This window comes from Miscanthus floridulus, chromosome 18 (assembly GCF_019320115.1).
Source record: "Miscanthus floridulus cultivar M001 chromosome 18, ASM1932011v1, whole genome shotgun sequence".
Classification (NCBI taxonomy): Eukaryota; Viridiplantae; Streptophyta; class Magnoliopsida; order Poales; family Poaceae; genus Miscanthus; species Miscanthus floridulus.
The window spans coordinates 30294575-30319480 of record NC_089597.1 but is presented as its reverse complement, the minus strand read 5'-3'; the positions used below and the strand labels follow the sequence as shown (position 1 = coordinate 30319480).

At 45.5% G+C, this 24906-nt stretch overlaps 3 protein-coding genes across 4 annotated transcripts; 2 read left to right on the top strand and 1 right to left on the bottom strand.

The window, feature by feature from the left end:
- Window positions 1-3162: 3162 nt before the first annotated feature.
- LOC136520863 (probable folate-biopterin transporter 2) lies at window positions 3163-6959 on the top strand. The gene is made up of 6 exons (XM_066514532.1): window positions 3163-3177; window positions 3410-4169; window positions 4852-5111; window positions 5435-5530; window positions 5620-5790; window positions 5988-6959. Exons 2-6 carry the CDS (start codon window positions 3746-3748, stop codon window positions 6675-6677), a joined length of 1641 nt encoding a protein of 546 aa, XP_066370629.1. The 5' UTR covers window positions 3163-3177; window positions 3410-3745; the 3' UTR covers window positions 6678-6959.
- Window positions 6960-8426: 1467 nt separating this feature from the next.
- Window positions 8427-14461, top strand: LOC136521410 (uncharacterized). 2 transcript variants are annotated; one of them, XM_066515147.1, is made up of 6 exons: window positions 8427-8740; window positions 9882-10127; window positions 11056-11229; window positions 11321-11427; window positions 13074-13396; window positions 13686-14461. In XM_066515147.1, exons 1-6 carry the CDS (start codon window positions 8546-8548, stop codon window positions 14225-14227), a joined length of 1587 nt encoding a protein of 528 aa, XP_066371244.1. In that variant the 5' UTR covers window positions 8427-8545; the 3' UTR covers window positions 14228-14461. The 2 variants fall into 2 exon arrangements, with proteins under 2 accessions (XP_066371244.1, XP_066371245.1); XM_066515148.1 differs by having other exon boundaries at window positions 8431-8740; window positions 13698-14461.
- Window positions 14462-14869: 408 nt separating this feature from the next.
- LOC136520593 (AUGMIN subunit 3-like) lies at window positions 14870-24686 on the bottom strand. The gene is made up of 19 exons (XM_066514144.1): window positions 24363-24686; window positions 23588-23624; window positions 23157-23260; window positions 22585-22780; window positions 22044-22110; window positions 21802-21905; window positions 21466-21550; window positions 21283-21343; window positions 20552-20683; window positions 20312-20381; window positions 19987-20044; window positions 19831-19886; window positions 17330-17482; window positions 17060-17171; window positions 16844-16985; window positions 16311-16386; window positions 16120-16215; window positions 15685-15831; window positions 14870-15578 (listed from the first exon to the last, which is right to left on the bottom strand). The coding sequence occupies exons 1-18, from the start codon at window positions 24536-24538 to the stop codon at window positions 15703-15705; spliced, it is 1854 nt and encodes a 617-aa protein (XP_066370241.1). The 5' UTR covers window positions 24539-24686; the 3' UTR covers window positions 14870-15578; window positions 15685-15702.
- Window positions 24687-24906: the final 220 nt, after the last annotated feature.

Below are 24906 nucleotides of genomic sequence, written 5' to 3'. Positions count from 1 at the left end.
AGGGTCAGATGAAAAGGTCAGGGGACCCCCGACCGCCCTCTTGCTCCAGGCGGAGGCTCGGGGGCTCCTCTTGCACCCAAGACAAAGACAAACGGTCCAAGTCCACGCTAGAGGTTTCGTTACAAACATGATAAAGGGCACCGAGCCCGTTACGGTCCAGGGGTTCGAAGGCTGGGCCTCCAAGAGGTTTTGACAGCTGCCCTAGGGCAACAGAGTCAGGGACGACTTCGGGGCAAGCCTACGAATGGCCGAGGCCCGAGCGAGCAATCGCTCGGGGCGTCCTAAGTCATGTCCGAGACCGGCAGGGAAGTCTCCGAATGGGATCCCACCGTAGAGAGGCACCGAGCCACCAAGGCCCAGCGAACGGCCTCGGCACCCACTAGAGAAACCCTCTGGTACTCTTGGAGTACGTCTCTGGACCGCTAGCCGTCCCCTAGCGAACGGGGTTCGGGCCTCCACTCGGACTACCCGATAACAGCTCACCGGAAGTGCCACCGCTCGTGCCCACCGAGGGTAGCGAGGCACATTCCACCCCTCCTTCCGAGCGAAAAGGAAGCGTAAGGGTCGCACAAAAAGTCAGGGGAACCCCTAACGGACCTCTCGCTCCACGCGGAGGCTAAAGGGCTTTTCCTGCAGCCTCGCCGAGACCCCCGCAACCCAAACTTGCGCTTATGGGCTCGGCAAATGCGATAAAAACTCCTCGCTCAAATGCGAAAACGAAAAAAGCCCCTGGAGGAGTAACTCCACTCCTCTAGGGCCTCGGGGGCTACACCCGGTGGGTGCGCTCACGCGCACCCACCGGAACCTCAAGAATCAAAACCCAATTCCTACGGGAGCGGGTATAAACCAAGCCTCGGCAAACCCTCAGGGAGAGTGCACGCACTCCCCCGGAGGCTCGGGGGCTACTGTCGGGTACCTTAGAACGGGGTACCCCGAGCGAACATCAAAGGGATCACTTAAGTCCCATCAAAAAACAAAGCTAGAAGGTAAGCCGTGGGCCCCTCACTCGCCACGTCCGAGCCCGCCAGGCTCTCCGCCTCGCCTCGAGTCTCGCGCAGAAGGTCTCGGTATCCTGACACAATCTCCGCCTCGCGCGAGGCTCTCCACGGAAGGCCTCGGCCAGGAACACAATCTCCGCCTCGTGCGAGGCTCTTCACGGAAGGCCTCGGCAGGGGGTGCATCCTCCGTACCGCGCGAGGCCTCCCTCGGAAGGCCTCAGCGAGGAGTCCGATCTCCATCTCGCGCGAGGTCAGCTTATCCATAGTCCGTCGCCCCCACCTCGGCCGGTCTTCCCGACAGCACGTCATGTCCCATTAATACTTCAACCACTCCCGCAATCTCAGCCGAACGATGGCTCGACACCACAGAATGGCCGACGGGACATGAGGTCGCATCAGCCCCATACCGGCTGAGACAGGGCACGACGGGGATTACCGGTCACTGTATCTCGACGCTGTGCCCACGACTAGCGCCCACACTGGACTGTGTCCTGCTATCCCCGCCTCGAAAACAACATCGCACGGACAACTTGGCCCAGGTCATCACCGCCTCTAAGCCGGCGCACCAGATCAGCCGCCCACTCGGGGCCTCGGCACTGTGCACCAAGGTCTCGGCTATCTCGGGGTTTGTGCCCGCCTAGACCACCCACCGCAGGGCAGCCTCAGCACCGACCAAGCCTCGGCCTCACGCACAGTCCGTCCACAGCGGCTTGCACGTCCACCGCCGCACCCACTCCGAGGCAGTCCCGGGGCTCCCACGACGCACAGGATCGGATGGGACTAGCACGCCGCCCCAGTGCTCCAAGGATGGACCACTCCGACGACCACGCCGCCACAGGAACAGGCCACAGGGCTCGGATATGCCGCCCCTGTTGGCACGACGCCGCATAGTTAACACATGTACTGTCCTTGTCCTCCCTTCAACTATAAAAGGGGAGGACTTGGGCCACTTAGAGGGGGACACAGAGAAGAACACCTTGTAACACACACACGCTCACATCCCAGCCGCCTGAGAGCAACGTCTCAAGCGGCCCACACGACACCTCGCCGAGACCTGGGATCAGCTCCCTCTCTCACCCTGCTTGTAACCCCCTACTACAAGCACTTCGGTGCAAGGAATACAAGATCGATCTCTCAGACTGGACGTAGGGCATCGATTGCCTGAACCGGTATAAACCTTGTGTCTCTTTGCATCACCATCCGGAATCGGGAGCACGCAGTTCAAATTCACTAGTCGGTTGAGGACCCCCCGGTCCGAAACACCGACAGCAGCGAAGAACCCCCAAGGCGCGGAACGGAGGCAAAGTACGCCGGAGGTCGCCGCCGCCACCACGCACACGAGCTCACCGTCGGTCTCTCAGGAGGGAGGTGGAAGGTGACCAGAGCGAGGAGAGGAAGAAGGAGAGGCAGGGGGAGCGGCCGCACTTATAGACGCGCGGATTGGCGGGCGGATTTGCCTTCCCGCGCGGCGGCAAGCGCGCGCGGAAGTTTCACCTTCCCGCGCGAGCCACCCCGCCGCCGCCCGAAATAGCCCGCGAGCGCCGCGCGCAGTCGAGCTCGCCATAAACGAACCCTAGTGGTGTTTCTCCAGGGCCAGGCGGCGGCGTCGTATTTGACTCCTGGGAGCCGGGGTCGCTCGCGGGCCAAGGCCACAAACACGGGAGCCTGCAGCCCACGAGCGCAAGGCCGGCCTGGGCCACCCTCGCAAACTCACCCCAAACCGTGCTCCAGAGTCCAAACTGAAGGACAGTAGTAGAGTACTAGTACCTATGCACCTTGCGTGTGCCCGGAGCGCTTTTCCCGCGTCTTAGGGCTCCATTCGTTTCGCTGAAAAAACAAGTCAAAATACTATTCTGACTGATTTATTATGATAGAAAAATATTATTTTAACTAAATAAATAAGTTAAAAAGTACGGGTTATAAGCGAAAGGCCTAGCAAGCTGCCCTTCCAACGACAAGGGGCTAGCGGCATAGCAGGTGACAAGTCTATACCGGCACTTCCTAACCGATTATACTACTGCCATACCACACTCCCGTCACGCAGTAGGGCTACCCGACCACACAAGCCACCGCACACGGTGGGCCCGGCAACGATGGTCCCACACGCCAGACACTGTCTGTCCATGCTGCTGTCAGCTAGCGAGCCAGCTCATGGTTTTTTAAAAACCAGTTAAAAAAGGTCAAACGGCTAATCTCTCCCCAAGGAATCTCCCAATTTCTTAGAACCTCGATCTCCCGCAACTTTTTTTTACCTCACGCTGTTCTTGTTTATAGTCCACTTGTACCTGATGTCTGCATCCAACCTCCATTCATATCTCGATGCCCAGTGGTGTTTTTTGGAAGCCATCGGGCACCATTCGCCTGCCAATTTAGTTTATTGACATTTTTGTCCAATTTTTTTTTTTTGCCAGTTTATCTCCCGTTCAGATTTTGTGTACCAAAAGGTTCGAGCAAACCTTTGATCTGATTGATACCTTCCGCGGATAGCTTGCCACTCTCTTGAATCTTGATTCTTTCAAGACTTTTTGGATCGATACGATACAGACGCACCTACCACTCCCAGCTCCGATCTTGCTGTTGCTTCCCGCAGTGCGTAGGATCCAAGAAACCCCCGAATCTGTGCCTGGAGCATCCGTTATCCAGATCATGGAGAGATTGGGTAAAGACCAGTGAGGAATCCGAGCTCCCGCGCAGTCTCCTACCGGGCCATAGAAGATCTCGCGCGAGAGCACAAGCGACGCTCGAAAATGTCGCCGCAGCCGGCCCCCGACGACCTCGCCGAGGACAAGGAGAGGGAGACCAATGTCCTCATCGAGGCGGCCCCGGGGTCGCCGGCGAAGGCGGCCGAGGAGGGCCACGGCCACGGCCACGGCCACGGCAGGCCGCCGCCGTCGCCGGTGGCGTGGTTCCGGATGCTGGCCAGGGAGCTGCACTGGAGCTTCGTCTTCGGCGTGGTGGCCACGTACGGCATCAGCCAGGGCCTCGGTGGTGGCATCTCGCGCGTCGCGTCCGACTACTACTGGAAGGATGTGCAGCGGGTGCAGCCGTCCGTGGCGCAGGTGTACCAGGGCGTCACCTCCATCCCCTGGATGGTCAAGCCGCTCTGGGGCCTGCTCACCGACGTGCTCCCCGTCGCCGGATACCGCCGCCGGCCCTACTTTATTCTTGCAGGTGAGGAGCACTGCGGTGTGCTGTGTTGGTTTTTGCCTTTTTGGTTAGAGTCGCTCCTGAGTCCTGATTTCTGGAACAACCACTGTTCCTTGTCCAATTAGGTAGGAACTTTAGAACTGAGAAATATTCTTGCTGAAATTTAGGAGTGCAAGTAAAGTTTGATGACTTGTGCTGCTGAAAAGGTAGTGACAAAATGTGTCAATGGCAATGAGCATCAAACATGCCTATGAGCTAATGGCAATGAGCATCAAACATGCCTATGAGCAAGTAAATTTAGGAGTATGCACTAGTTGACTTTACACCTAGTAGGTGCAGCATAAGATGCTAATGGCTACTATGCACTAGTTGACTTTACACCTAGTTGGTGCAGCATAAGATCCAAGCTAGTAAATCATTTTGAAATGATGATGAGTTCAGTACATCGTAATTTTGATTCATTGAACTGCATAGAGGAGTGCAAGCTTTCTACAAAATAGCTAGTTGGAAGGAATCAATGTGACTATGTAGGTGCATCTATTTTAAACAAGCTTTGCAGCATAAGCCAAAATATGGCCTGTTCCGCTAACTTGCATTCATACTACTATTCTCTTGATAGGAGAATAACCGTCATTTAGTAAAAGCATAAATAGAAAATGAGTATCATGTTTGTTTTGTTCCCTCCCTGTTTCTGAGGAGTATGCAGGCTTCATCGGAGTGATTGCAATGCTTATACTCGCTCTCCACAGCAAGCTTCATGCATTGTTCGCTTTGTTGGCATTGATGACCGGAAGCGCTAGTGTGGCGATAGCTGATGTTACTATAGATGCTTGTGTGGCCGAAAACAGTATAGTGTACCCTCATCTTGCTGCTGACATGATAAGCTTAAATGGATTCTGTTCATCTGTTGGAGGTCTTATTGGATTCTCAATAAGTGGTTTTCTTGTTCATGCAATAGGGGCTCAAGTGAGTATCACTAGTTCATCTCTTATAAAGATTTGTTTGAGTTTCATACTTTTCAAATTTCATTGATCTGCACTGATCGCTGCTAGAAGCAGAATGCCTGAATATCACCATCTTAATCTAATTCAAAGTAATTTCATCCAATGCATTTTTTCTGCATAATAATCAGTCCACTTTACTTGTGCTGCTTCTCTTTTCTGTGACTTGTCAAATGTAAATTAGACTGGCAGTCATCATTACTTTGGATGGTGCTGGTGTATTTTTTTCCTTCAAAAAATTCAGATGGTGCTTGTATCTGATAATGGATAAATCCTGCCTTTCTCAAGGGTGCCCTTGGACTGTTAACCATACCCTCTGCCTTAGTAATTTTATCCGGAACACTGCTGAAGGAGGTTCATATCCCCAACTTTCCATACGAGCAGGTTAGGGATGATGTTGTTCTTGTTTTCTCTTTGACACCACATATACTATCTTTTACACTAGTTTTTCCTTCCTGGCATGGCAAATTCAGGCCCATAAGAAGTTTGTAGAAGCAAGTGGGAAAATGTTAACAGCTTTGAAATGCCCTGAAGTATGGCGACCATGTGTTTACATGTACGTATCACTTGCGTTGAGTGTCGACATCCAAGAAGGAATGTTCTTCTGGTACACAGACCGAAGCGCAGGGTTATCTTTCCATGAGGTACATATACATATCATTTAGCTCTGATGCATGCTTGGCAGTTTGTTCATGAATATAAAGGTCTCTTGCACTTAAAATTCTTGTAGACCTGACACATTTCAAATGCCATTTCATTTTATGAAAATATAGCATGGCTACTTCTGAAAAATTGTTCCATCTGAACCCATAGTCAAACTAACTATATGTTACTTCACCAGGGATTTATTGGCTTTATGTTCGCTATTGGATCAGTTGGTTCTCTTGTGGGTGTTATACTTTATCAAAATATTCTTAAGGACCATTCCTTTCGCAGCCTTCTTTTTTCGAGCCAGCTGTTGCTAAGCTTGGCAGGAATGCTTGATCTGATCTTGGTGCTTCGACTAAACCTTAAAATGGGGATACCAGATTACTACTTTGCGGTGATCGATGAGGGGGTCTCCAAAATGATCAACCGTATCAAATGGATGCCTCTTCTGGTGCTTAGCTCAAAGCTTTGCCCCACTGGCATTGAAGGCACGTTCTACGCATTGCTCATGTCCATCGACAACATTGGCTCGTTAACTGGATCATGGATTGGTGGGTTGCTCCTTCATTTGTTGAGAATCACAAGAACAGAATTCAAGAACCTCTGGGCCGCTATCTTGATTCGAAATATGATGAGGCTGCTACCACTGGCGCTGTTATTCTTGGTGCCAAGAAGTGATCCTAATTCCACTCTTCTTCCATCCGATTTGCTGAATGAGGGAGATGACGATGAAGCTCAGCGAGTAGAGAATGTCGAGTTAACCTCCCTCCCTGCAAACAGAGATTCTTGCAATGATAAATCTCTCCATGACTGCCAGATTCAGGAGGGCCTTGGTGGAGAACGAGATGACGACGAAGCTTCACTTCTTGCCAACAGGAGTTGATACTGGATGCATATGGAGATTTTTCTTTTGTACACGAGCAAATAGATAAAATTTAGAAAAATCTTTGACATTTGTTTACTATAGAAGCTCATTTAGATGTCCACGTTGTTAAATTCATTGATTCTACAGCAGGGTAGTGAAGACTTGAGAGAGATATACTGGGGATGCTTTGAGTTTGTTCTCCATTTTTCTGAACTTCCCCATATACCAAAGTTATTATGAACCAAACTTTGCTAAGTGCAAATCTTGACCTTTTTTTTTCAAAGTTTACACTTGGTGTTGAACAAAACTAGAGATGCAAGCGGATTTGTGTGCGAGAGGGGGGTTGCACAGGCAAATATGTTTGCATATAGTGTTACAGTTTGGAATGCGTGAAAAAAATTCTGTTTATGTGTTTTCCGGGAAAATTTTCGACAGGCCCTAATTGCAGATGTGTATTGCAGCATATTATTTTTCATTTCAGAAGATATTTTTTACATATAAAAATGATATATTTTTTGAAGAGACATGCACATAAATGATGATTGGCCTCGTTCGGCTTGTTGAATCTTAGTTAAAATTGGCTGAAAAATACTGTTCTGGCTGAATTGTTATGAGAGAAAAACATTGTTCTGGCTGAAAAATAAGCCGAACAAACCGAATATGGGGTAAGCCGAACGGGACCGATACATCAACATCAATATTATTTAAAGGAGGAAACATCTCACCCTCACCGGAGTTGACAAATCCCTCAATCAAACCCATAAAAGAAACCAACTTCAAACAATGAAAACTTGTTTTTTTTCCTCGTCTCAAAAGTTTTTTTTTAGAATTACACAGTACAACACAGATGCCCATAACATGTACGTACACTCACCCCTACGAACATATATGCAAACCCTATTTCTATAAGCACCTTCGAAGGACTGAGCCGGTAGATCTTGAGATTTACGAAGTCACCACGGTCGTCTTGCTGTCGACGGGGACATCGTCTACCATTGAAAACATAGCGCCGTTAAATACTAGAATAAATCTAGAAAATACATAAATGATATATCTACATTATTTAAAGATGGAAAGATCCCATTGACAGCCTGTTCGGGAGGCCGTATCGTATCGTGGATTATTTACTGCTGGCTGGTTTGGTGTGAGAGAAAAACATTGTTCTCGACTGGAAATTTACGATCATTTACGAGCAAATGAACATGCTGTGAGTTGACAAAAGCCTCTAACCCATAAAAGAAATACTACTGCCAACGTGGTGTAGAGTTTGACTCGTCGCCAGTAGCCAGTAGCCAGATACAAGTCGGACTGGGCGTCTCACCGTCGGTGAGTGAGATTTGCGTTTTCCACGTGATCAAGAACGAAGCGGCAAAACGAGTCGTACTGGCACACAGCGCGCTCGTGCGTCGCGCCGTGCCAGTACTACACGGCGTAGCAGTAGTACGCCCGACCGAGCATACATATCCAGCCCCACCGCGTGGGCCCGCCTATCACCGCGCCGCGCTGCTGCTGCTGACAGCCGCGCGCCTGCATCCAACGACCCCCGCCACTTTATCCACTCGGGATGGGGGGAGCACCACCACATGTCACCGACACATGGGGCCCAGGAAATCCGACCCCACAAGTCATCCACTGGCGCCGCCTCTCGTGAGCACGGCGGCGGCGGCGGCTATTTCTGGACCCTTCTGCTCTCCGAAAGGCCAAAAGCAAGCAGGCTGCCGTCCCGTCCCCCATTCCGTCCGCCCGCCTTTGCGCTCCCTCGAATCATTCGAATCGCCTCGCCTCGATCTTGCCCGCCCGCCCGCCCGATTCGATTCGCCCGTCACGGTGATCGGGGCCGACCGGCGCTAGGGTTAGTTAGGGTTCCGGCGATCCGATTCCGCCCGATGGTGCAGCTGCCGAGCTCGGGGAAGCTGCACGCGGAGCGGGCCGAGTCGGCCATGGCTCCGTCGCGGCGCGCGGCGGCCGCGGCCGCGGTCAAGCTGGAGGTGGAGGAGCTCGGGGCCGACGAGCGCGGCCCGCTCAGCAAGCGCGCCAAGGCAGCTCAGCTGATGCCCCCGACGCCTCCGCAGCCGCAGCAGGTAGATCCGGGGTCGTCGTTTTTTTCTTCCGGAAATTCGGTGTGCTCGATTGGCAGTGAGCTTGTTAGCAAGCTGGTCTCGCTATGTTTGATTTTGATGCCAATCGGGGGAGTTCCGTTACGATTTTTTGGGCTACTTAGTTTAGCGTGGTATTTTCGGGAAAGTAGAAGTGCTTTGCTGTGAAAATTCAGGCGTTCGATCCAAATTACTCTCATAATCGAGGACTAGATGAAGCTGCAACGAAGGGTGATTCTCCTACAACTGCTTATTCCGTGCCGATAAATTTTCTGCATGTCGTTTGTTTGCAACTCTTGCAATGCAAATGTCCTCTGTCTAGCTGCGATACAGGTTGTCATTTTATAGTTCACATTTACTTTCCCTGTCTGTGCATTCTGATGCTCTAAAGCAAGCAGGGAAAAAAGAAACAATAGTTTAACCATGCTCATGACGTCATATTCTACCATGCTGTTCAATTAGTTTAAGTCCTGTTATGGTACAAATCTAAAAAAAATTGGACAGCAGAGAGCTCCGGCTTTGTGCGGGGTCTGGGGAAGGGTGTTAGTGGCAAACCTTACCCTCGCATGTGCAATGCGAGGAGACCGCGACTCACCCGGGACCTTCCAGTCACAGGCGTTAAGACTCTACCGCTTGCACCAGGCCCGCCCTTCTGTTATGGTACAAATCTATGGTTGGAATTTGCTACTATCATCTAGACACATAAACACAGATACCAGTAACATGCTGTGGGCTTGGTGCCTTGACAGAGGATAGTACTGTACTGTACTGTACTAGTGTACATGTACTCTGTGCACTAGGTAAGGTTTTGTTTAGAGGATTTCACTCCATTATGTGGCCAATATATATATGTGTGTGTTCATACTTTATCTGGGCAACAACACCTGTTGTATGTTCAAAATATATGTTGTTAGGAATGAACGGGAAAATATGAATAACTTTGTGAAGCAAATAATTCAGATTGGCTATTTATCCCTAGGTAGTTGTATGCTTCTGTTTTGAGGTGTTCTTGATATTTGAAGTGGGATGGCTAATTAAATTTTATCCATAAAATATGATTATGCATATATAATTGTAGAATTGTCAGCTTTGAGATTATTGTTCTTATGTTGATGGACTCTTTCAGGATATGTACCACAATGTACTCGATGAACCTAGCCCGTTGGGTTTGCGGCTGAAAAAAAGCCCATCACTCTTGGATTTGATTCAGATGAGGCTTTCTCAAGCATCCAACGCCGGGGAATCTTCCATGGACAACAGTGGTTTTGAGCCTTCCAAGAAGAAAGACAATAAATCTGGTGCGTCTACAGCAGGCGAACGGCTAAAAGCTTCGAATTTTCCTGCAAATATATTGAAGATTGGTTCATGGGAGGTGAGTGACTTTATTTTTTCTGTTCTTTATCAGCTCTGAGCCTCTGATACAACCTCAGTATGCATTAGGGGTGTGTTTGGTTTGAGGACAAGGGTGGATGGGATATGGCCATCCATGGATTTCGGGATATGGATATCCATGTTGTCTGTTTGGTTGGATGGATGGGACGAGCCATTTTTCTGTTTGGTTGGATGGATGAGATTGCATGGGATGAGAATACTTGACTAATTATATCTATTATTTAAAAATAATAACAACTAATTATACCCTCATAAATATGCACTGACACTAATCTTGTCATTATAATCACTAATTAAAAATAAAATATGTTAATTAGCACTATACTACTCTAATTGTCACACAAAACATGCGCTAATCAACATGTGGATATCCTCATCCGCTAGATTTTTGAGGGCCAGAATATCCAGCATCTACCCAGAATATTCCCTGTCGTGGATATCCAGGCTCAGCTTGTCCATCCAACCAAACACCCTATATCCATAGATATCCATGGAACCAAACACACCCTAGGTGTATGTCTCCCTTTTTTTGCCTTCTTTGTTTGTTTTAATAAGGGAAGTACCACATTCACACTTCACATGAAAGACGCAATGCTGGTGAATAATGATGCTTTATTGTGACAGCCATTGCATTAAATTATATCATAGCTGTCTTGTCTGTAGCCTATGCAACTTGAAGCTAATATTCATGCAGTTATAATACTGATACTCTGTTGTAGTATGAAGTGTTAGTGCAACACCGATGCATCTTCTTTGTTATCCAATCTTTTACGTATGTTTTGTTGCAACAATTGCTTATGAGCCAAACTCTGTGCATGCCTGCACATCCAGTAATTCATATAATAGTCCACCTGAACAAAATTTGCCCTTAAATGTCTTAATTAAAGTTCTCTCTGTTCTCTGTGCAGTATGTGTCACGGTACGAAGGTGATTTGGTGGCAAAGTGTTACTTTGCAAAGCATAAACTTGTGTGGGAAGTTCTGGACGGTGGCCTTAAGAGTAAGATAGAAATTCAATGGTCAGATATTACTGCTTTGAGGGCAACTTGCCCAGAAAATGGCCAAGGAACCTTGGACGTGGCGGTACGTTTATCTGGAAGATGTTTGTTTCTTTTTTCTTCTTCTTAGTTCACTACCTCTGTTTTGATTCTGAGGTGTTCTCCTTTTCCTGAAGTTGGCCAGACCACCTCTTTTCTTTAAAGAGACAGATCCGCAGCCAAGAAAACACACACTGTGGCAGGCTACCTCAGATTTCACTGGTGGTCAAGCGAGTATGCACAGGTGAATTACTTTTAATTATTGAGTGCTCATAATTAAAATGAATTTCATATGAGAAGATTGCTCCTATATATCTGGAAGTACCTCATACTCATATTACTGTTGAAGTATAAATGCTTTGTAAGCTCTAACTCAAATACTACCCAGTTCAAGCTTCACGAGAATATGGATGAAGATACATGGACATGTACATCCAGCCTGTCAATGCGTTTGCATATTAGATTCTTCCTTTGCAGAGAACAAACAGGAAAAAAAAAACAAAAATAAACTAGCGTACAGTGGAGTTCAGATACAGTGCAGTTCAGATACCCACAATCCTTCCTTTGCAGTACAGTGGAAGAATCTAATATGCAAACGCATTGACAGACTGGATGTACATGTCCATGTATCTTCATCCATATTCAACGAGCTTATCTGCAAGAGGCCAACAGGTCAGTTGAGGCAGCTCAGCCCCGCTAGCGCGGCCCGATGTACCTTTGTGACTTTTCTTATCATGTTTCTGTCTGATATACCTTTGTGACTTTTATTGTACTGTTTCGGTTAGATATACCTTTGTGACTTTATTATACTGTTTCGGTCAGATATCACTCTGTGACTTTTCTTATCCTGTTGCTGTTCTATGGAGAAGGACATGTCCTTCCTCGGCCGTTCAGCAGATCAATGTCAATTCGAAAAAACATGCAAAGAAGAAAGAAAGTGAATCTAGTAGGCCCAGTACCCTGAAAACAATACAATTCCCAAATGGTTAGTAGAGCAGATTATGATAGTGATTTTGAGTTGCATTACAGTAAACCAGAATAAAAAGTTCCTAAACATTGCACCCCCTTCAGAAGGAACAATCCTGCAAATACAAAAACAGATGCAACTTCAATTACATGCATCACAAGAGGGTCACCAAGTAACTTAAATACAAGCTCTAACTGGTGGCATTCCAACGATGGGGTTCTGTAGTACTATGCGCGGCATGAATTTTACTTTATCACTCCTTTTTTGTTGGCTCTGGTTGCATTCCAAAGATATTTATGATGTTTACCTGGGGTTTTGTAGTACTATATTTCTGGCTCATTTTTGTTATTAGAACAGAAAGAACTGTTTGCCCATTTTGGGAGCAGTTAGGTATTGTAGGACGCATTTTTAAATTGTTTGTTTTAGTTGTATTGCTAAGGGATAAGTTATTTAGTTGTGGATCACTTTGACTTAAGTTGTATCATAACTAGATCCAATCTTTTTAGGAACCACTTATAAATCTAATAACATAAGGAGACATTATCACCCTTTCAAGTAAAAAAAAAGAGAATTTGTCTTTCTATCCTTTATGTTCTGTCACCCATTATATGGTCACATACTATGTACAGTTACTCTCTCGGTGCACATATGTGCATCACAGGACCTCATCCGGTCTCTTTTTTGGGCCCTAAAAATGAAGGGAAAAGGGAAGTTAGCATGCATTCCAATATAGCTTTTCGAAACCAGGTCTCTATTTAGTAAAGCTATGGTCGGTCCATGGTATTATCTATGACACTGAACTTTGATTATAACAGAGTGGTATCGTCTACTACTCAGAACTTTGGTTTATAACATATACTATTGCTTGTTGAGCCTCTACTCTACTCCTTTGTTCAGTATTCTGACTGTTCAAAAATTTGCAGGCGGCATTTTCTGCAGTGCCCTTCAACCTTGTTGAGCAAGAATTTTGAGAAGCTTATTCAGTGTGATCAGCGGCTGTATCAATTGAGCCAACAACCAGAGATCGCATTAGACTCTGCATTGTTTGAACCTAGGTGCTCGATATTTGAGGATCCGGTTGAATCAAAATGCGCTGGTTTTACTAATTTGAAAGATGAACATGAGGCTCTACCTGGCTATTCCGGTTCTGTGTCACCATGTGCCGGTTCCTCCATATCTGCTAAGAATGAAAACAATGATTCCATGGGAATGCCAGCTGAATATCTTCCTCAGACAGTAGGAACAGGTAATTTAAAGCCTATGATGGCATCTTCTTCATTCGTTTCTGCTCTTGTGAGTTGCGTTGCCTTACTGCACTGCTTATCAGTACCTTAAAAGTATGAATACCCCCTACCTGTATGTGAGGCAACCTGTACATGATTTGCTTTAGTTCTTTAGGTAGACACATATATGACTGATGTGATAGCCTGTACATTCTCTAATCCTCTCCTGTCGATGAATCAAAATTTCAAGGCGTTTCACATAATCACACAATACATCTGCAAATATTTTGATTACTCTTTCTAACCCCACAGGTATTTTAACAGGAGTTGGGGCTGTAGGTGTACAAGCTGTCGGCAGAAATGTGAATGTTGCAGCACCAGATTTCAATATACCCCACTGGTGGAGTCAATTGAAGGTGCCTGGGCTTAGACCGTCGATGTCGGTGGATGATTTGGTGAACCACCTAGGTAACTGCATCTCAGAGCAGATCACTTCAGGCAATCCGGCATTGGCCAACAATGAGGTGCCGACCAAAGAAACACTTGAGGGGATTGCTCAGTGCCTTCTTGGTGACACACAAGGCCCACCAGTTTCTGCTTCAGACGAGAGATCACTGATGGCCAGGGTGGACTCCCTCTGCTGTTTGATTCAGAAAGACACAGCACCAGTTGCCAAACCAAAGCCGGAGCCAAATGACAGTGACAGCATTGGCGCGGAAGCCTCAGATGGCTCCGACGAAGAATTCAGCTCCGCCGGCTATGTCAAGAAAGGATTCGTTTGGGGAGCTGCTGACAAACCTTCCCCGCATCGCCTCGCTACCGCAGTTCCTCTTCAAGATCCCAGAGGATACTGAGAACTGAACATGGAAGTCAAGACCTCACGCCCTTACCCTGAAATAGGGAGTATGCTGTAAAGATTGTATCCAAACAATAAGAAAGCCCCTTATCGCCACCTCGGAGGCGAGTTCCCCGCCCTGTAAATGTGACACCCGGTAGGTTGCTCCAGTTGTATGTTTCGTGACTCAAATGGGTAGTGGAAAAATTGAAATGTTCATTGGTTCTTTAACTCAATCGTGCCCCGTGCAAAACTGCCGAGCTTAATTTTCAGGTGGCACCTCCACTGGTACCCTGTATGTTCCAGATTGACGTGAGTATAAAGGCTGTTTCGATAGAGCACCCGGTTCCATCATTTTCTAACCTTTCAGGGCATGACATGTTCCAGATTGATGTGAATGTAAGGTTTTCGTCTGTCATAAGTAAGGGATAAAAACGGTACGGATATTTTTCCGACCGTATTCGAAATCGAATCCGTTTAGAGGGGTTAAATCTGTCCGTATCCGAGTCCGGATATCCGATACCGTATTCGTATCCGAATACTCAAATCGCATATTTATGATGTCGATATCCAATCGTATCCTATCCGACATAGTTGATACTATCCGTATTCAAATCCGAATCTGGACAGAAATATGAAAACAAATATAATATTGGTGATATCCGTCCGTATCCGATCCGTTTTCATCCCTAGTCATAACTCATATAAGCACTCGGTTCCAATGTTAATTTTGCAACTACCTTTCGGAGCATAATCTTTATGTTTATCCTCTGCCTAAGTTGGACGTGTTGAACGAAGTCGACCTGTAGTATTTCAGTTTTTCTTTTTTCTTTTGTACAATCCTGTAACAGAATCAGCAGCACGTCTTGTTGGCACCTTTGACACATGCGCCTGCTCCTTTGCAACAACTGAGCTCCGCTGCAGATACGCTAGGCTCCGAATGCAACAGCCACGGTACAGGCTGCAGCTGATTGTTGGGCCGAAACATGGCGCTCCCCAGAGTAGCGACGAGAGAATCCACCATCGCACCCCTGTGAAGAGGAAATCGATTCACTTATCCAAGCTACATTAGCGATTCTACTTATCCAAGCTACAGTACCACAGGTCCACAACCATCACAACCTACTCAAAAGCAATCAATCATACACGAAAGAAAGGGCTCGTGATTTCTGAAATATTTTACAACATACAGATCGCTATAAATAATATCACAACAATGCCATCCTCCTATCCGGGTGGCACAAGGACCTAGAGCCTGAACCCCCGAGCTACCTGATGGTCTATTGTTCCATACCGTCTCTGCACAGCAGCCCCAACTTGATGTTGGAGCGAAGTCAAACTTTACACAAAAAGAGTATCACATGCGAGGCCTGGCACACAAAGGCATTTGTCAATGGCTGGAGTCATGCGAGTTTTAGCCTAATGTAATAGGCAATAAGCAAGCAAGGGACTGGGAATTACATGGCCTGTACTTACCAGCGTACAAGAACAGGTCTAGTCCTGGAGAGCTTTCACACGGGAGGTCAGCTCTCTGACTTGATTCTTGAGGCGCTCAGGGTTGCAGAAGAAATCAATAAATATTTGTCGCTCCCTCCCCACCTCATGGGCACGATTTTCGAAGATCTGCGTATCATTTTGCAGTTAATTAGTCTTTTGAAGAACATGGTAACAAAAAGGAGGCGACTGTTCTTCAAATATTTCTTGTTAAGTTCTTTGCATGATGATGACGACTGACAATCAAGCCAAGAAGCCAGTCGTTCTGTGCAGTATGCATCGGGTAAATGAAACCAATATCTGAAAGCGTAGTCTAGTTTATGGAAATTAACAGATAAATGCAAAGATAATTAAACAAGCGTTCGTTCCATTAGGCAACAGTCATGAAGGATCATAGCATATCAATGAATGAAATACCTTTATCTTCTGGGTGCGAGCCTTGGTTACTTCTTCCACGGAAACTTCAACTTGAGCGTTGGCATTTTCCATATCATCAAGCGCCCGCATCAATGGCTATATGATGAGCAGGGATTTATCACATCATTTCATATGTGCTGAAATAAAGGAGATCCAAGAAATATCACAATCTGAGGGTTCAAAGAATGTACCCAAGGCGTCAATATTGGTTCTGCAGTAGTTGACGACGCAAATAGAAGCTGTTCCACTGTTTGAATCAGAGTACACCTGCAGGAGTGAAGAGAGTGAAATGACTGGGCCTGGGACCTACTAAATATATATTGGGCAACTAAAGAGTGATTTTGTGGGTTAAAACATAATATTGGATGACACTCAATAATGCTTCTAGTGAAGAACTTGCAGGGAAGACCAGATATTCAGCATGCTGCGATCCTTCCATACTGAAACCTTATTTATGTTTATGAACAGTAGACAAGACAGCAGCTTCGCATCTACAACCGAAGAGTTATGGGCATTGGAACTACCATTCAGGTTTGGCTGCGAGCTAGAAAAATGCCTACTGTGTGATTCGTCAGTTGGATATCTGGGATTAATTGTTTATACAAGGGTGCGCTGGTACATAGCAGAAAAAGCATTAAATGAAACCTTTGAAATTTTGATTTTATATATTGACAGGAAATAAGGTAAAGGAAACAAAATATTAGACAGTACTTTGCTAACTTACAACTCATTGATACATCTTTTCCGGTCAGCTGGAAGGGTGTTCTCCAGCTCAGACCGAAGAGAAAGCAAGTCAGATTGAAGTGCTGATATCTCCTGAACCAATGCATGTGCTGACATATATGTTGGCACTGTTGCTTGGACATCTACAGAAAGGATAAGCCACATTAGGAATATGAGAATAAAATACTCATACAGATAGGTAGAGTTGCCCACTTACTTGAGTGAATACATAGGAGATCTCGCACTGCATGGAGGAAAGTGTCACGATCATCAATAGCTCCTTGTTCTCGTACTTCAGATGCAGCTTGAATTAATGAATTATAATGACCCTGAGAGACACATTAACACAAAGAAATTAAGCATATACCTGAAGACACTGAAAATAACAGGTGACAGAAATAGATGCTGCTGAAAACAGAATGTAAAATGAAAAGACACCAAAGAAGCAAGGACAAGAAGCAAGTCAATAACAATGGAGATTGATTACCAAGCGGGTATTGACTGCTGAGAGGTAGCTTTGTAACTCAGATTCTATTACTCTAAGCAACGAGTACGCCCTAGCTATATTCTTCCTTTCAAGTTGGCAAGCGATCTTCAGAAACTGGTGTCTGGCAAGCTGATTAACCAAATGATTGATGAACTGCAAAATGTATCAGATACCAGTAAGATCAGGAGAAAAACAAAAGGGGCATAAGAATACCAAAATAACAAGTGCAGCCTAGTCTTATGAGAAAAAAAAAACAGTTTCCTGTTGCAGTCTGACTTCTGTGAGTATAAACCCAGTGAGGCAACCACCTTCTGTCAGCCACACTACCCAACTAAGGGCCTGTTTGGATGAGCTAGGGCTAGTTGGGCTAAAAAATTAAAATTAGCTCAAGTTGGCTAACAACTAGTTGAAGGATTGGCTAAAAAATTAGCCCACCTATTAGCTCTCCTGTTTGGATGCACCAGAGCTAATTTTAGCTAATTTTTAGCTAGCTAACAATTAGCTCTCATATCCAAACATGCCCTAAATCTACATAACAGCAAAGAAATACTGGTAAATTGCTGTTGCAGTTTCTTTTCTGCAAATGTGCGGTAGTCTTCCTTTGCTGTGACTGTGAATGTGCGGTTGTCTTAAAAATCCTCCAATGCTTTAAAGATGAGCCCAAAAATGGAATATAATGTTTTACACTTTACACAGCTTGATACCACCTAAGTATCTAAATTTAGTTTCCATATATTCTCATATCCCTGAACCACTGCTCCAGCGCCCAACCTCTACACCGACACGGGCCGTGTGGGGTCACTCCTGGTCTCTCACCTCCGCCGAGGGTCGCGGAGGGAGGGACCGAGGGTTTCCCACAGGAAGTCAGACGGGGCGTGCCGCGGAATCGAGTGGGTGAGGGTTCCGAGTGACGAGGGTAGCGGGAGACAGGACAATGTAAAAAGCGGATCAAATGCTCGATAATTTGTCCCGGAAAGAATCCAAAAAATCTCCCCTCTTACATGAGCGCTCCGGATATTTATAGGTCATACCCGGAAGCAAGGTGGAATTACATCAGGGTTTCACTCCGAGGGCTAAGTGTTGCGCCCGACCTGGGGGCATGGCGGTAATCTTCCCCCTTTAGTTGTCGTCTTCTGGTTCTCCATCGCCGCGGTGGGACCATCAACGGCCCCGGGATGGTTCCCTCTCGCGGTGGGTGGCGACCCTCGCGCGCTCCTGGAGAGGGTCCGCCCCCAGACGTCGATCTCGCCGGCTCCCCACCAAGCTCTCTCCCGCTTCGTCCAACCTCCGAGCGCGCCGCCTGAACAGCAAGAGAAAACACCAAGAACGAGGAAACCCTCGCGAAGAGGGTTGGCACCCGCGACGAGGCGAGTTAGCTTGTTAGCTGCGGGTCGAGGGTTAGGGGAGGAGCGCGGCCGGGGGTGCTTCCCCCCAACAGGCCGACAACAACCGCACGAGAAGGGTGCGGAAGACCGTGGCCGCTACCCGCTCGAGCCTGCGCCTCGCGGCGCGCCCATCACTGGTGCCAGTGGCTGAACGCGCACAGAGGCAACTGATGCGTGAACTCGACTTCATCAACAACCAGTCGCCGGCGCCGGATGCAGCTGTCACCGCCTATGTGGATCCGGAGCAGGCCGTCAAGGCGTTCCAGGCTGCCACGCGCTTGAGCAACAAGAAGCTGGCCAAAGCACTGGCGGCTATAGCGCAGGAGACGGAGGCAGTTGAGATGGAGGTTCCCTGAAACTCAGATGCAAAACCGGTGTTGTTGTGTCTGCGATCCATGTATTGTAGAAGTTTCTGGGAAAGGTGGACCAAAAGCAGGATGGGAGCCGACGGTGGACCTCTATGGCCGACTTCCCCCGGTGGATATGCTAGGATTGATAGCAATGACCCCAAGATCCTGAGCAGGAAGGTGAACTGGAATGTGTGGGAACCGAATAGTGCAGCAAGAACGAAGCTACCAAAGGTCCTAATGGTCGCACAAACTACCTATTATGTAATAAGCTCATGTAGAACCTCAAACCTCCGCAGCCTAGGCTGCAGCTGGTAGCGCCCCTCGCACGTGTAACAGCTGTTTGCTACCTTCTCCTTATTATAAATCAAAGCCGGGAAACCGGATCTTTCAAAAAAAAAATTATCATATAGGGGACATCCTCCCCCCCCAAAAAAAAAAATATTTCTCTCCCCCAATTGTTCCCCTATCTTAAATAACATATAGGGTGGACAACATGACACACAAAATACGAGGGAGAGAGAGGATGATTTAGCAGGGACCACTAAATATAGGTTGTTGGTTAGGGGGATTGTTGGAGGGTGATTTTCATTTCATAAACCTTAATTTTCACTTTAAGAGGTTGGATCAGGGAACTCTTGGAGATGCTCTATGGCATCTTAATTTTCATAATATTAGAGAAGATAGGGCATTATGATAAGAAAATACAAAGAAAAGACATAAAGATGTTGACATGACATGTATGACGTGATTTGTGAAATGAGCTTACCGTTTTTTGCCTGTTAATGTAGTACTCCTGGCGCATGACCTTTAAATCATAATCCCCTAAATATTTGAGTGATAAGAAGAAGCTAAGACAACAATACAACAAAATTTGTAGAACAAAATTTGTAGAACACTGAAAAATGAAATGCTTTCTACAAACCTTGCAATATATATGTGCCTTGAAGTTGAGCAAGTTCTGAACACAGACATGGTATTGTCTGGAGGGGAGAACAAGTAAATAGATGGAGGAAGTAAGATGTAAGATTGTGCCATGAAAAAAAAGAAAACTGGTGCAATGGTGAACTTCAGTAGGAACTATTATTGCTATCTTATCCTCTAAAACCTAGAAAGTTCAGATAATGAACATGACTCTGAACGATTATAATACCCCAAGAAACCAAACTTAAATTTGACTTGTGAGCTACTAATTTATATAACCCAGGAACAAAATATATTTTCTAAAGAAAATATTGTGTCTTACATACCTCAGATACCAAAGCTTGCACCTTTTGAGAAAGTGTTGAGAGCTCTCCAGCAAGCTCAGAACCTTTTCTCCTGAAGACAAATGCCACAGATATGAGGGGGCTTATAAGATATTTAAATAAATCTTTGTTTCTGCTCTAGTAATTTATTTGCATTTATGCATATAAGTATATAACTTATGTATATGGTACAAAGCTGGAAAACTGATGAGTCAGGATCAATAAACATAGCATAACATATACCTAAGAGAATGGATATCCCTATGTATGTGAGCCTCGTCGGATGACACTTGTGCTTTCAATATAGAGAGTATAGCCTGCTGTTTAGCATTCTCAACCTGTGCTTCAATCCACTGTCTTTCACTTGTTGCAAATCTGTCACCAAAATAGAGTAATTCAGAGTAAATTCTAGAACGGTGAGAAAATTGCAAAGCTGGAAAACACATTATTAGCTGCCTAAGACAACGAACCGAATGTGATCCCAAATTTTTCATAATAAATAACAAAACGAATCAATAACAAACAAAAGGTCACAACATAAAAGTTGAATATTGGACACGTGTAGCTGTATCAAAATGGTATAACTGAAAGCACAAATAGGGTGCAAACCTATTTTCAGGTGAAAATATTCAAACTTCTATGTAAACCATTGGATGATGGATAGATGATTCTGATTCAGTGGATCATGAATCATAATGCGGCCTGAGTCCTCATAATTTATTCTTAGATAATTAGGAGGTTACAGAAGTTGGCCATCCTCATGACCCTAAAGTTTCTTCAATGCTATGCATCCTTCTTTTATGTAAGGGATCCACATGAAGAGTTACCAATTTAGAACATCTGGAACGTAATGTGAGCTTTACTTGATTAAATGAATCATGCAACAAGACTGCATGAGATGATTGCAATTATGCATCTGATGAGTGGTTGCAAATATAAAGGCTAAGACAGGGTATGAAGCCAAAGTTAATTACATGGAACGAAGTCGTTGCAACTCAGCGACGCGTTGGTGGTGATGAGATTTTTCAGAATCTCCTGCATCATGACAACATAATGGTTACTACAAGTTCATCTGTTACGTCATCCCAGTATTAGAATCGTGCTATTTCCTCCATGAAAAATCAGTTACAAATAATTAAATGAAGAAAGCCAATTACCTCTTATCAAGCAATTAGTGATGTCATCAAGACTAACCCAAGAACATTTGGATTTCCCCTCCTCAGCAACAAGTCGAAATGGCCCCTAATCACATACCAAATGTTAATGTTAGATAAGTAAGCAGACAAACTGTGGAGAGTTGTCCTATGCTACTCAAAGGGTAAAAAGTAAAATTGTCGCATAGATATATAACTCTACAGAACAGTGTTTTGGACATGTAGTGAAGATGACAAAATGTACCTAAATCTGCCATTTACATGGTATTGACTTGTCATAGATTGTAAAATTAGCTAGTCAGTTAACTGAGAACAATGTGACAGCCAAACATGATTTACCTTCTCAAATTGCTTTGAGAACCACCTACTTAGCTCTTTCGTACAAGCCAAGTCGCCAACAACATAGGGGTGGAAGTCTGAATATGCCAAATATATACTTTCCTCTGCAAACCATAAATAAAGAAAGGATTTTATTGGATACAGTATAATGTTTATACACTATAAAATAGTTAGTACTATTCATTGATCAAAAGTGAAAAGAATAATAGCTATGCCCAATTGCCACTAGGTAAAGCGCATACCATCCCCTGAATGATAATGGGCCAGTTCCTGGGTAGTAGCAGCGATTCTTCCAAGAACTGCATTCATCTGAAAGTTAGAAAATACATCAAATCAAACTTTACCAAAAAAATAACCTCATGGAACATATTAATATCTTGTTTACATGAGTAAAAATCTACAGAGTCTAAGTATTTCATATCTCATATTATCTGCATACTCCAAATAAGACACATATGCTCATAGGCGAAACCGCGAAAGTTGTGATGCAAAAGAAGCTGCCAGGGAATTATTTCATTTACGAGTGTACTAATACAAAATAAAGGGGCATATTTACTATGAGATATATTGCAGAGCATAGCAAAAGATATGCTGTTATCATTAGTTAAAAATCTCATCACGGAAAGCACTCAATCATGTACCACAAGTCCACAATAACATGAAACAAGCTATTTTTTCTTTTGTCTCTGTTATTTGTAAGATACAAATACATTCAGAATGGCAAAGTATCATAACTGAATGTAATAAAAAATCTTTTTCAAACTGCAACTGATTGAGTTATACCTCCAAGTTTCTGGAAGAAAGTATCTCATCTAACGATATGAGCTCTCCACTAACTGCAGACATAGCAGAAACACGTGCCCTTCTACCTTGAATAAGAGATGAAGCCTGGCCTGCAAGCAAATCAAATTGTGCTTGCTGCCGTGCAAGCTGCTTTTGTAACTCAAAAACTTCGGCTCTATATGCTAGTTTTGCTTCACTGCAAATACACAAATGAGAAAATTGTCAAGAAAAGCACTTATAAGATGCTAAGAAGGAACATTTCAATCATGCACTTTGCAGCTTGGCATAATTAGCATTTAACTTCACTGGGTTTACAGAATGTTCCGAGAGCAAAAGCTCAAGCAGATACCACCAGTTTAAATTCGTTTTTACAATGTTTTCTGTTGAAAACGCATTCCTGGCAAACAATTGAAGTAGCATACAAACACCCACTTGTGAATTGTGATTGGTTTCATAACATTTTGCACTAGCGTCAATTTCAGAAATCAGTCCCCACTAAAATTTGAACCCATTCTATAACTACGACAATGTAAATGTAGCAATACTTCAATATTTGGAAGTTCCAAGCATACCGGATATCAAGAATGGTTTCTTCTGATCCAAACACAGCCTCTTGATTGTCTTTCTTGCTTGAAAAGGCTGAAATACTATCAAAAGCAGAGTCCAAATCTTCACCCTGAGAAAATGGTACATGTGCACCATAAGAGTTTTGAAGCCTGACAGAAATAGACGCCTACATAAAAATGCAGTTGCCTGGGGGTTTGGGACTGGATCTATTCTCTGATGAAGACTATCCACCAAGAACTAACCAAATTTTAATCCTTCCCCAGAGAATTCAGTGTAACTATAGTTACTTAATATGCTATTTGACCACAAAACGAAAAATTTCAAGCAGATTCCAGTACTTGGGGAACCCACTTGCCACATCAATTAAAAGAAGCACTTAAGATATCCTATCATTCTTTAAAGTCTGTAAGAATGTTAAATGGCCTTTTGAATATACCTCTAACAGTCTTCCCTCTTCCACGAGCTGTTCATACCTGAAAGCCACATGCACAAATTAATTAAGTAAAAAACAGACTCACCTATTCAAATTAGTATGAAAATAAAAAAATATGACATCAAAACTTTGGATAATTGATCAGTAGGGCTAGTGAATGCACGACAACTCACTAACCACAGCACTACAAGTAAAACTGCAAGTTCAGAAGCATTAAGCAAATCATAGAGTAGGAAACAACGTTTATTAACCAAAAAACAGCAGATATTTGGCATGTTCTCCCTACGCAACACACACCCTTCAAATTTTGTTCATGCCCAAATATAATAAAATGGATGCCTTTGACAAAATGCAACTGCAAATTAAACCCACCCAGAATCCATAACTTCACACCCAAATTCACAGCTTTATCAAACTGGGGCCATAATCTCTCACTAAATCCTCCACACAACACATGCATTTGCCACTAATTCCCAACATTTCGCGCCCATAGAGGGTTAGAGACACAAACACTCCCCTAGAACCCTATTGCACCTATCCTCCCCGAGAATTCGTAGTAACTCCACCACAGTCCACAGATTGGCACCCCAGCTGCCCAAATCTCCCAACAACTAGCCTCCCCATTAACCCTCACGCCTCAAACTCAACATCATTTCGTGTCGCATACCACAGCAATGCCGCATCGAAATCGGCCTCAGCAACAATCACCACCACTACCACAGCCCAAAAAAGGATGCCAGAGCACGATGTGACAAGGGGATGGGAACCATTCGCTTACTGGGCCAGGTGGGACGGGGAGAGGACGTTGGAGGGGCGGAGGCAGGAGCAGATCCAGGCAAGCAGCGGGCGCGCCTCCTCGTACTGGAACGGCCACTCTAGCGCGTCCGCGTCCAGCGGGTCCTCCCCGTCGAACCCAAGCTCCGTCAGCGCCGCGCACAGGGCGGCCCCGCTCATCCTGGACGTCGGCGGCGGCCGCGGCAGCTGCTGTGGCGGCGGTGGGAGGCTGTAGTGGTGGACTGGTCTGGTGGGTGGGCGGCCGTGCGCGGCCGGCAGCGGTTGCTCTGCTTGCGTTGCGTGAGTTCGAAACAACGCGAGCAAAACAAATGGGATCTGCTGCTTGTTGGGGAATGGGGGTTTCGTCGGAAACTAGAGAATTCGGACCGCTCGCTCCGTGGTGTGGCAATTGGGTTTCAATTTTTCCACGGGCTGAAAATGAATGGACTCTGTAGAAGCCCATGTGCGATTAGAAGCCTCTCTGGAGGGCCACCCTTAATGGGCCTTATCTTTTCTAACGAGGCTCAGTAAAGAGCTGAAATCCAAGG